A 12,441-nucleotide genomic window follows, 5' to 3' on the forward strand; every position below is an offset into this window, starting at 1 on the left:
AAGAAAGACATTAATCTTCCATGTCCTATTTTTAGAGTTATAATGTGCAGGAAGAATCAGAATTTAAACTGAATAAAAACTGTATTTTATAAAAGGTAATTTTAAAACTGTCTTGTACTAAATTATAGGCCTGAAGAAGAATTTTAGAGGGTTTGAGAAGAAGCAATCTCATTTAACAACCCCAGCTTAGTGGCAGGTTTGCATCCTCCCAGTGGATGGCAGCTCCCCGGTGGCAGCTGCTTGCCTGACTCGGTCTGGGTCCTGTGCCAGACTTTGTCCCTGGCATGCACAGCCCCATCCAGGAAGAAGCTCTGATGTGTGAATCGTGAGTTTGCTCAAGCAAGTCAGACACCTCCCACGGAATAACTAGACCTGAGGAAGAGCTGGACCAGTAGAAGGCCAGGGCCAGCTCCCAAGCCCCCCAACAGGGCTCTCTCAGGAAGGCCGTGGCTGCTGCCCTGGCCCTGGATGGGGAATCCACAATGGGTTGCAGGAAAGAGTCCCGCCCAAAATCTATCATCATCTACTGGTCAGAAAATGAGAAACTGGAGGAGCCTGGGGAACTAGAAGGTGGAGACCAGCCTGATGAAGAGGAGGGAGATGATTTTCTAGACTATCCTACGGATGATGATATATGGAACATGCTCGTGGACAGCCGCTATGTCACATTAACTGGCACCATCACACGAGGAAAGAAAAAGGGCCAGATGGTGGACATCCACGTCACACTGATAGAGAAGGAGCTGCAAGAATTGACCAAGCCGGGATCCCTGGGTGGCACAGCGGTTTGGCGCCTGCCTTTGGCCCAGGGCGCGATCCTGGAGACCCGGGATCGAATCCCACGTTGGGCTCCCGGTGCATGGAGCCTGCTTCTCCCTCTGCCTATGTCTCTGCCTCTCTCTCTCTCTGTGACTATCATAAATAAATAAAAAAATTAAAAAAAAAAAAAAAAGAATTGACCAAGCCTCAAGGGTCATCAAGGGAGATAACACCAGAAGACATAAAGGCCTGCCAAATGGGAGGAGACCATGGGCCCCGTTTGGTCCTCTGGATGCTGGTCGGTCTGCCTGTGGTCTTTATTCTCTCTTTTGTTGTCTTTCTTGCCATGGCCATGGCCTCTTCCCTGGGCCTCTATGCCGCTGTGGTCCAGCTCATATGGTCCAGGGGAGCATGGTGGCAAGCTGCCCGGGACATGGAGAAAGATGGAGAAAGGCTTCTATGTTGGCTCTGCAGTAAGCTAGGTCTGGAGGGCTGTTCTCCCTACAGCATTGTAGAGCTTAAATCGGACAATATTCCAGGCAATCTCTCCAACAAGGACCCCACCCAGGAAGTAGAAACTTCCACTGTCTGAACTTCCAAAAACTTACGTCCTTCTCTCATCTCAGTAGCCTATATGTTGTCTTCCAATTGCAGAAGATTCTTGCTTTAAATTAGCCCCCTACCTCTCTCAGTTCTGGAAAATTGTAGCCGCACTATTCTGTTCTACCATCTCAGTGGTTCCAGGAGGGCAGGGAACAGAAAAGCAATTTATGCCAAAGCTGTCTATCCATGGATGAATTCTCATTTCCTGCTCTAAAATAACCATTGATCTGGGACAAGGAGCTCAGTTTTAAGTTCAGGAGTTTGAAGATGTTACCGGTCCCTGGAAACCAGGGGAGTATGTGACTAAATGTGACAGGGGAAAACGGAGGCTCCAGGGAGACCAAGTTCACCAAAAAGATCATAAGTAGGATGGAGAGAAACACTTAGGACAGGGCTACCACAGTACAGCAGGATGTGAAGATTTTTGTGCATTACTTAGATTTTAATATAGTGGCATGTAATTCAAATCCTAAAATATCAGTGGTTTAAACAAGATAGAAATTTCATTCTTTCTTGTGCAGAAGTCTGGAGGCCGACCATCGGGGTACCTGACCAAGTCATCCAAATCCCAGGCTTTATTCCCCTACCATTAGGAGGATGTAGCCCTTTTTTTTTTCCTTTTAAGGAGACTTCTTTGGGGAAGTCTCACTCAACACTTCCTATATTTCATTGGCCAGGCCTTAGTCACATGACCTCACAGGCAAAAGAGGCTGAGAAATGTAGTCTTTTGGTTAAGCAGCTATAGTCTAGGCTAAATATATGGGTTCCGCTAATTTAAGCAAAAAAAAGAAAACATGGCTATTTTGGTAGGCATAAAGAGTCTCTGCCTCCTGGTAATTATTTAAATATATTCAGATCCCAAACTGCTAATACAGTTGTGTTTATTTATTTATTCAGGACTGAATGTTACATAGAGAATTTATATTAGATACTAGCTATATATACTGTGTATATGCTACCAATAGATATTAGCAGCTCATGTACTTTGCAATTAGTCTGTAATGTCATGTGGTTTCAGGGTTTTTAGAAAGGAAGAGTTGAATATAATTAGTAGCATAACTTTTTTCCTGTATTGAAGGCAGGACTGGGGAGTGATATTTAATATAACCTACATATTAAAGACTGTGGAGGGAGGGATTGCAAACTTCCCCCAACAGGTTTCAGTAGCCCTAACTGCTCAAAGACAGGATTAGCTTTCTGTTGTTTGGCAAGACCTCACAGCCTCATTCACTCAGAACCTCCTGGAATATTTTGGCTGTGCTGTGAAAATTGTGTCCTCCTGGCCACTAAGGGGTGTACACCAGATGAATCTAGATTCATAGAATCTGAACTCTTTTTTCCTATTTAAATTTAGTCCAGAGGGTGTCTAATTTAAAAAAAAAAAAAATCAAATCCCAAGAGATGAAGCAGTTTTTTTTTTTTTTTTTTTTTTGGAGGTTTGGGTCTTTAGAAGAACACCTGATGCCCATTTCTTGTTGACGTCTCAGGAAGAAGCACTGTTAAGAACTGTGAATCAAACCAGATGGGTCAGTAGTGCTCTCCTACAGAAGGACAGGGACATTTGCCTAAAGTATGCTGAACACCATTTTCAGAAAAACGCCTTTTAAAAACAATAGAAACAACTATAATTAGTTTCTTTCCTTCTTTTTTTTTTTTATAATTAGTTTCACACAAAACAAAACTGCCCAGCATTTTGAAAGTAACCTTGGTGTTCTCTGGTGCTTTTGCAAAACTGTAAACAATTGAAATGAAGACAAAGAAAATAAAAATAAAAATGAATTAAAAAAAAAAAACAAAAAACAACCCCAGCTTAAAAATTAGGCTTTTCAAGAAAGCATTCAAAGTTTTCTTAGTGTGAGTAAATAAGCAAATTAGCATTAATTTTTTTGAATAGACACACCGTGCTCTAATAATTACAACTAATATCACACCTTGTAATATTGGGGTACACATTCACATGAGTTTATTTATTCCTCAAAGTTTATTTATTCCTCATTTATTCCTCAAAGACTATGAGATAGGTACTAACCTTATTCTCATTTCACAGAAGGGGAAACTGAGGCTTGGAGTCTAACTCATCCAAAGCCAAAATAAGGGAGTTAGTGAGACTGACACCTGTACAACCATACACTAAAAGAGCTACATTATCAGAAGAGTATGGTACAAGTACCAGAATATCCCACACAGACTTATTTATATAAGAACTCATCGTTTGATAACAGTTGTCCTTCATATTAATGGGGGAAGACTAGATTCATGATTCAACATTTGATGCAGAGAAAACTATGCTTTTTATCTTTTTGGTGGGGAGAGGGAAATGAACCTTGATCCCTTTATTTCCACACCAAAATGCAATCTGGATGGGTAAAAGACTTAAATGTAAAAAATCAAACTATGGAAGCACTAGGGAAAAAAAAAATAGGTGAGGCTTGGTTTGCTTTTGGTGTTTTTGTTTTTATACATGAATTTTAATTTTTTGAAATAGACTAATATTATACACATGTGGCTAAAAAAAATTATGAAGTACTGAAGAGAGATTATAATGGAAAGCCGCTGCCTCTGCCCTGGCCTCCTATTTCCAGGGCTTCGCTGCAGGTGGTTGCTTATGCAGCACGTGCAGTTTGTTAGGGGGGCGGGGCGGGGGGCAATCATTTGTATTTGCAGCAGCCATTTGTAGTGCCTATAGTGGGCTGCAGCTTAGTTCACTGGTCCCAGTCTCCTCTCCCATCTTCTTCCTGAGAGCACCACACCACTTCACTATTAGCTACCTTTGCTGCTTTAAAGACTCTGAAAACTTTAAATCTCGTCTCACAGCTACATAAAACATCCTCTAAGATCCAAATACAGAATCCTTCTACTTTTTCACCTCTTGTCTTTTCTTGCTCAATGTCTATCATCTATTCTCCTTAAGTCGTTAACATTAATAGCTTGTTATATAACCTTAATTGAATCATCTGTGCCTTGTCTGTGTAGCTTGATTCCAGTTTATAAATCATTAAGGTTCTTGAGGCTTTTTTTTAAAGCTTTTGTTTTCTGTGTCATCTGGGTCTCCTTTAGGGTTATCTTTTTACTTATCTTAAGCTCTCTCACACTGCAGGCCTCCCCTCAAATGTCTGCTGTTGGCTGTCTACCCTATTTCAAAACAAGAAAAACCTCGTTAAGGGCTTGGATGTGTGGGAGGGCCTTATCTGGTGGGGTCAGATCTACTAAGGTCCTTAGGTGAGGAGGAGGCTGTTATGCAAGGGAATCCTTGAATGCCAGAAGACAGGCCTTAGCTTGATAGTATTGAAATTCCTTACAGAGAAATCTTCCAGTATTTTAAACAGTACTGACACCTGGCACTCTCACATGGAAGTGGTGGATAGAGTGCTTTGTATCCTGATTTTTCACTTCATTTCACTGTGGTGCCTAGACCCCATTCTCTGAGAGCTGATTTAGTTGGCTTGGGGCTTGATAAGGCCTATATATATATATATAAAACCATTTGTAAAAAGCTCCCCAAATGATTCTCTCATATATCCTGCAATGAGAACCACAATATAAATATAAAATGTAAAATAAATAAATAATATAAAATGTATGTGTTGGAAGTCAATAAGGAGGCTTAGAGAATGGCACGTTTAGACTTCTGTATGTTACAGAAGTGAAATAGTTCTAAGTGATATAAAGTCCAGGATGAAGACTGGCAAGGAAAGTTACAGGAGCTTAGGGCACCTGAGTGGCTCAGTGGTTGAGGGTCTGCCTTCAGCTCAGGTAGTGATCCCAGGGTCCTGGGATTGAGTCCCGCATAAAAAAAAAAAAAAAAAGTTACAGGAGCTAAGGAACAAGGAGACAAGGGTGGTAAAGGACATCTAGATGTACCCGTCAATTCACCTCAAAGAAGGTCAGCAAATGAAAGGTGAAAACAGGTAAACAAATTCAAAGGTGGGATACATGAGAAAGATACAATCTGGATCCCACTTCCCAACTCCCTGGATAGTCATATGGAAGAAAAAAACTGCTTCTACTATAGAAGTGACATCTTTGGGTTACAGGTATTGTTGGAATATGGAGACACTTTTAAAGTACTTATTTAGGGCAGCCCCGGTGGCTTAGCGGTTTAGCGCCACCTTTAGCCTGGGGTGTGATCCTGGATTCCCAGGATCGAGTCCCATGTCGAGCTCCCTGCATGGAGCCTGCTTTTCCCTCTAATAAATAAATAAAAATCTTTAAAAAAAAATAAAATAAAGTACTTATTTAGCCTTCCTGCAGGGACTCCATATTAGCAGAGTGCAGGACAGGTCTGTTAGCACAACCCTGCAGATGATTGTTTTAATCCCATGCATCTTAAACACACTGATGTGTGGGAGGCTGACCCAGATCAACGAGGAGGTGTTCAATCCTGAATGCACCATGATGTTCCTGTAATAGACTTGTCTAACTCCAACTCTGACGAGGCCCACCTGGTTAGAGCAAGGGAGTCCTTGGTACACAGCCAGACTGACCCACATACAAAACTACTCCAACTCATATAACTAAGGCTGACCTACAGTGCAAGAACAAGGATTCCATAAGATACGATGTCCCACTCACTCAGATGTAGAGGTCTGGAAGTTTGCACATTTGTCAATTCTTGGCAACATCAATGATCTCTTTGCTATGTACTTGGACTGTGTTGACTCCTTCTGTAGCCTTAGATTAATAAACTCTGTGTCAGGTCTTCCTACCAATCTAAGCTCATTATTGAGGGGTGTGTGGGTGGTTCAGTCCTTTGAATGGTGGCTCCTGATTTCAGCTCTGGTCATGATCTTGGGGGTCCTGAGATTGAGCCATGCCACCAGCTCTCTGCTCAGTGGGGAGTCTGCTGAGAATTCTTTCTTGCTCTCCACCCTGCCTCCTGTAACTGCTTATGTACATGTTTTCCCTAAAAATAAGTCAGCCTAAAGATTTATTTAAGATGTTTTTTGAGAGAAAGAGAACTTGCAAGCGAGAGCGCACAAGTGGGGTGTGGGATGAGGGGAGGTAGGATGGCATAGAGAGGGAGAAGGAAAAGCAGACCCCAGGCTGAGGAGGGAACCTGATATGGTGCTTGATCCCAGGACCCTAGGATCATGATCTGAGCTGAAGGCAGCCGCTTAACAGGTTTCACCATCCAGGTGCCCCAAGCTCACTATTGATAGATTCAACACTTAGGAACTCTTTATCTGACTGAATTTGGACTATCATCATGCTTTTATGAATTGTTTTCAAAATGGAATGGCCCTGGGATGCCTGGGTGGCTCAGCATTTGGGTGTCTGCCTTCGGCTCAGGGCATGATGCTGGGATCCAGGATCTAGTCCTGCATCGGGCTCCTTTTGGGGAGCCTGCTTCTCCCTTTGCCTGTGTCTCTGCCTATCTTTCTCTGTGTCTCTCATGAATAAATAAATAAAATCTTAAAAAAAAATGGCCTTTAAGATGAATTCAAAATACACTAATTTTAGTCTATTAACTACCATCCAAACTAAAATCTTGATTTCAAATGGCTCTAATCGTATCCTTATTAAAAGAATTATATATACATATATGTATAATTCTCTATATATAGACAGATTGAGATCTAGTTGATGTAAATTCTTAAAGCTAGAATTCAAAATTAATCCTTTTTTGTTATTTTAGGTTAATTAAACCTGGAACCAAAAAAAATTTTGCCTTACGGTTTAAAAAATTTATGTATATTTTTTAAGTAGACTCCATACCCAGCATGAAGCCCAGTGCGGGGCTTGAACACATGACCCTGAGATCAAGACCTGAGCTGAGATCAAAAGTTGGATGCATAACCAAATGAACTACCCAGATGACCCAAAACAAATCTGAGTATTAATAATTTTAAATGTTTATAACTTGGAATATAGTTATAGAAGTAGTAAAGACAGGGAGGGGGATGAGGGAGGCCAGTGGCTAGATTTTTTTTTTTTTTTAATTTTTATTTATTTATGATAGGCACACAGTGAGAGAGAGAGAGAGAGGAAGAGACACAGGCAGAGGGAGAAGCAGGCTCCATGCACCGGGAGCCCGACGTGGGATTCGATCCCGGGTCTCCAGGATCGCGCCCTGGGCCAAAGGCAGGCGCCAAACCACTGCGCCACCCAGGGACCCCCAGTGGCTAGATTTTTAATTCATGTTTATATTTACCTTCATTTCCAGATAGATAATGGATGCTCTTCAAAGCCTAGGGCTTAAGATCTTTCTGGATTTTCCTCTAAGTTTAGAATCCTGGCCCTAACACTGCACCCACGGAATACGTCAGGCCTGTCAAAAACCTTCGGTCTGAGGCAGTGATGACAACTTCCTCCCCTATTATTCTGGTTTACAGTTCACCACAAGCCACTTTCACAGGCCCTATATCATTTGATTTTTCTTTTTTTTTATTTTTTTTTTTATTTTTCTTAACATTCAATTTAGCAAAGCAGATGTTGTGTCCATTTTAAACAATAGGAAAATAAGAATTAAGGCATTTGAGTTTTCCAAGATCACATAAAAAGAAATGACAACAGCTACTTAACCTGGGTTTTTTGGGCTTCAAATCCTGTTCCTTCCTTGCTCACACCAAGCTAGCTCTTGTAATGTTTGGCAACTAGTAATTAATTAGCCTTTGCATTTTTATGAGAACATCAACACGTTGCATTTTTATGAGAACATTCAACACGTTACTCACTACTAGGCAGTTGCTCTATAACAAATAGTTATTATGAAAGGATTTATTACCAATAATGATCTCTTTGGGGATCACTGATTTTGGGGATCAACATGTCTTGAGTTTCACTAGTTGTCTTTACCACTCATTATTTAAATATAGTTGCTGTAGTAATAGGTGATTTAAAAAAAAAAAAAGCTTACTTACCTGACTCTCATTTTCTTTTTTTGCTTCATCTTTAAGGTAGGCTTTCAAGGCTTTTAACAACTTGTCTGCCTACAGGAGAGTTAAAGACTGTATCAGTAGGGCCAGAAATCAAGTAACCAAAACAGATACATTATTAACTTTCCTGTTTTTGAGGATAATTATTTTCCTGTTCTTATATTCCTCCAATGTCCTCTGGGCAGGCTCTGGGAACAGAGGGACGACCAAGACAGAACTGGCCCCACACAGATTTCACGGGCAAATGGGGAAGTCAGGCAGGGAAAGAGCCATGACGACTGAGAGCTGAGAGCCAGCATGAGGAGGCCCAGACTGTGGTGCAGGAACACAGATAGGCTCAGCTGCCAAGGTCTGGGCTGGCAGGATAGACGTCATCAGGTAACTGGACATGCCACTTCTAAGATGAAGGCACGATGTCTGTAGTTGCTGAGGTCTGAAGGATGAACACGACAGCAGTGGCCAGAGGGACGAGGTAATGATATGGCACGGGAAGGCAAGAAGGAGGGTGGAGATTGGGGAACTCAAGTTCAGTGTGGCTGGAACATGGAATGGTTAAGGGAAAGGGAGAGAAGACACTGTAAAAGGGGGCAGGGGCCAATCCTGCCAGGCCTTGTAAGCCTGTAAGAGTAGGAACCCTCAGAGCAAAAGGCAGTGTCTGAAGAGTCTATAGCAGTGCAGTAGGGGGACCAATTTTGCAGTACTCTAGCTGTATAATGTGCCAGATGCAGTTGATGGCAGAAAGACAGAAGCCAGGAGAGCAGCTGGGAGGCTGTTATAAGGAAACCAGAAAGGACCGTGGCCTGAGCTGGAGCCTGGGCTAAGGCAATTATGGACATATTAGAAACTTTTTTAGGAAGTAAAATCAGTATGAACATAGGTTTGAGGAGTAGTGAGACTTTATTACACCCAGGTTTCTGGCTTGGACAGCTGATGGAACATGCTGGGGGTCTCTCAGATGGGGAATGCCAAACATAGGCAGGCTTGGGAGGAGGATGGTTACAGGTCCCTGGAGCAAAGGGACCCCTAGTTTCTCTTCCTACCACAAGAAACCTTCCCTTTCTGAAAGAGATATACTAATCTGATTGATTATATTTTCTTGTGCTTTTAAAAAGTCAAGCATATTGGTTGGGTTGTCTCTTCCTCCTCTTCCACTCAGCCATGCAGCTGAGAACCAGATATTTTATTTGCAATGTGGGCCCAGCCACCACATCTCATACCATTTATTACAGGCCATGTGTCCAGGAGAGGGGCAGAGATCCAAATTTGGTTTGTGCTTTAGGGGACAGGTGTGAAGCACATCCCCTAGCCAGTTTACCAGTATGCCCTACATCAAGTTCTCAGGCACCATACCAGCTCGTAATAAAGTGCTGCTTATTTCCTATTTGCTATTGTTCCTTGAATCTCTCTTGGGATCTTCTCTGTGAAAGGGGTGATTGGCAGGGCAGAATTCAGGTATTCGTGGTTCTTCAATAATTTTTTCCCCAACTACTTCATTTGTTGACATATAAAAAGCTATAGATATTTAATACATACAATTTCATGTGTTTGAAAGTAAATGTATACCTGCAAAACCATTATTACAATCATAAGCTTCTTTGTCACCAATAGTTTCCTTCTGCCCTCTTTGGGTTTTGTTTTTTTCTGGTTTTAAGAACACTTTGCGTAAGACCTATCTTTGCACATTACGTATACCATACAGTATTATTAATCACAGGCTCTTCATTGTACAGTTTCCAGAACACTTTCTTAAAATAACACAAAAACCTCATCAAATATGTGACAATGATGAAACAAGGTACCTGTGGCAGGGCCAAATCAGGGCATGTTAACAGGTTAAATATTATGGGGTGATGCTCAAGAGAGCTGAGGAGGAGGTACAGGTGTTAGTATCAGCACTACTCTCTCATCCCCTTCAACAAGCATTTATCATGCTGCATACTGTTCCAGGCAACGCAGAGGCAGTGATGAACCAGAGAGACAATGTTTCCACTCTCTAGGAACTTCCAGGGGTGGGCTACTGGGGAAACAGCCTATCAATGAAATGAGCTAAAAATAAGGGATATGACATCAGGTGCTACCAGAAAATTAAACTGGGGACTGGGGTGAGTTGCTACCTGAGTTAGAAGAGTCAAGAAAGGCCTCTCAGATGTGGTGACTTTTAAGTGGAAATGTGAACAAGCAGCAGGTGAAGATGTGGGGAGAGCATTCCATTAGAGGGCACATCAAGCCCTGAGGTGGGCTGGTGAACTGAAGGACAGAAAGAAGCCAGTGTCGTGAGCATGGTGAACATTGGGGTGAACCAGAGCAGAGAGGCCAGAAGGAACCAGAGGCTGGGTCAAGTAGAGGGGTACAGGCCACAACAACATGTGAGTTTCTTCCTAATAACTTTTTATTACAAAAACGTCAAGTCCACAGAAGAAGTGAAACAGTACAATAAACACTCTTGTCCTCCACACCTAGATTCAGCAATCACTAATATGGTCTCATATTTGCCTCATCTATATAATATGTATTTCTTGCCAATCTCTTTGAAAATAAATTCCAGTCATCACGATATTTTCCCACTAAATACATCAGCCACACCTAAAAATAAGGGGCTGTTCTCCTATATAACCTCTAATGTGTTATCATACCTAGGAAAAATATTAATTTCCTAATATCCTCTGATACGTAGCCCCAAATCAAATTTCCTCAATTGTGTCAAATTTTAACTGTTTTCTTTTTTAAAAATTTCCCTCCAAATCAGGAGCAAACCAAATTTCTCACATTACATTGGCAAGAGTCTGGATTTTATTTTAGGTGTCAGACACCTAAAATAATTAGGTAAGAGCAATTTCAGTAGAAAAGAAAAAAGAAATTGAGCAGTAAATGAAAGACAAATGGTCAGGGAAGAGGTTTTTATTTTTTTTCTTAAAGGCTATTAAGGCCTAATTGCATGCAGTTGAATGGGAGAAACTGATGTGGGAGAGGAGCTAATTGCAGGTATGTAGCCCTAGAGGTGGGACAAGGATCCCCAGCACAAACAGCAAGGCTGCCTTTAGGCAAAGGTAGAGTACAAGGGGACAGGTATGGGATGGCCTGAGGGTTTGATGGTGGAAAGATGTGCAAATGCTCAGCTGACTGTATCCATTTTTCCATAAACTATGAGGAAAAGTCATCAAGGGGAAAGGGAGCCAATCTGAGGTGAGAAGATAGTAAATAATTGTCCTCAAAAATGGGAAGGTTAATGACTACCAAGGAAGCATAGGAGAATCAAATGCCCATTTTACAATTTATGGTTATTTATTCATTTATTTATTTATTATTTTTTAAATTTATTTATTCGTGAGAGACACAGAGAGAGAGAGAGAGAGAGGCAGAGACACAGGCAGAGGGAGAAGCAGGCTCCATGCAGGGAGCCCGACATGAGACTCGATCCTGGGACTCCAGGACCACACCCTGGGCTGAAGGCGGTGCTAAGCCGCTGAGCCACCGGGCTGCCCTATGGTCATAAATTTAAATCCATTCAACAAAGTTAGGGGATTTTCTATAGGCAGGGTCAGCTGGTTAGGGAGGGGAAGGAGAGGGACATAACCACAGTACCTTATTATACCTAACAAAATTAAATATACATTAATTTGGTTTTTTTTTATACATTAATTTGATAACTAGTCCAAGTTTAATTTTCTTCAATTGTCTCAAATGGGTCTTTCTATATAGTTGCTTATAATAATGCCTTATATGGTCAACCACGGGAAATAGTACCTCTCAATAATATTTATTAACATCCACTGTGTGCCAGGTACTGTGTGTTAGATAGGTAATGGGGTCTATAGTGACCAGAAATATTTTACTATTCCACTCGATGAAAACAGGTGATAATTGGCTAACCCAGATCAGGTACTGAAGAGAACTACAAGAGGGACTTTTAGAAAAAGATCTCAAGGGCAGATCTCAGCGGTTTAGCGCCGCCTTCAGCCCAGGGTGTGATCCTGGAGACCCGGGATAGAGTCCCGCGTCAAGCTCCCTGCATGGAGCCTGCTTCTCCCTCTGCCTGTGTCTCTGCCCCCCTCTCTCTCCCTGTGTCTCTCATGAATAAATAAAATCTTTTTTAAAAAAAGAAAAGAAAAGAAAAGAAAAGAAAAAGATCTTACTTGCAGTAACTCTTCAGAAACCCAAACGGTAATTGAGGCCTTAATGTAATCCAGAGCTCTGAACTTAGGAA

General features: G+C 41.7%; 2 protein-coding genes across 5 annotated transcripts in view; one reads left to right on the forward strand and one right to left on the reverse strand.

The window, feature by feature from the left end:
* Nucleotides 1-12,441, reverse strand: part of NUSAP1 (nucleolar and spindle associated protein 1) — a 39,730-nt gene that overhangs the window by 24,928 nt on the left and 2,361 nt on the right. For all 4 annotated transcript variants that reach the window (XM_041740470.1, XM_041740466.1, XM_041740463.1 and 1 more), the window contains exon 2: nucleotides 8,223-8,291. In XM_041740470.1, the coding sequence (XP_041596404.1) occupies nucleotides 8,223-8,291 (69 nt within the window). The remainder of the gene's footprint in view (nucleotides 1-8,222; nucleotides 8,292-12,441) is intronic.
* Nucleotides 285-1,351, forward strand: LOC121484616 (transmembrane protein 169-like). Its single transcript, XM_041744072.1, is given in 4 exon segments — nucleotides 285-325; nucleotides 382-418; nucleotides 420-774; nucleotides 972-1,351. Coding segments are annotated over 4 exon segments (813 nt in total).

The sequence above is a fragment of the Vulpes lagopus genome, chromosome 2 (genome assembly GCF_018345385.1).
Source record: "Vulpes lagopus strain Blue_001 chromosome 2, ASM1834538v1, whole genome shotgun sequence".
Lineage (NCBI taxonomy): Eukaryota > Metazoa > Chordata > Mammalia > Carnivora > Canidae > Vulpes > Vulpes lagopus.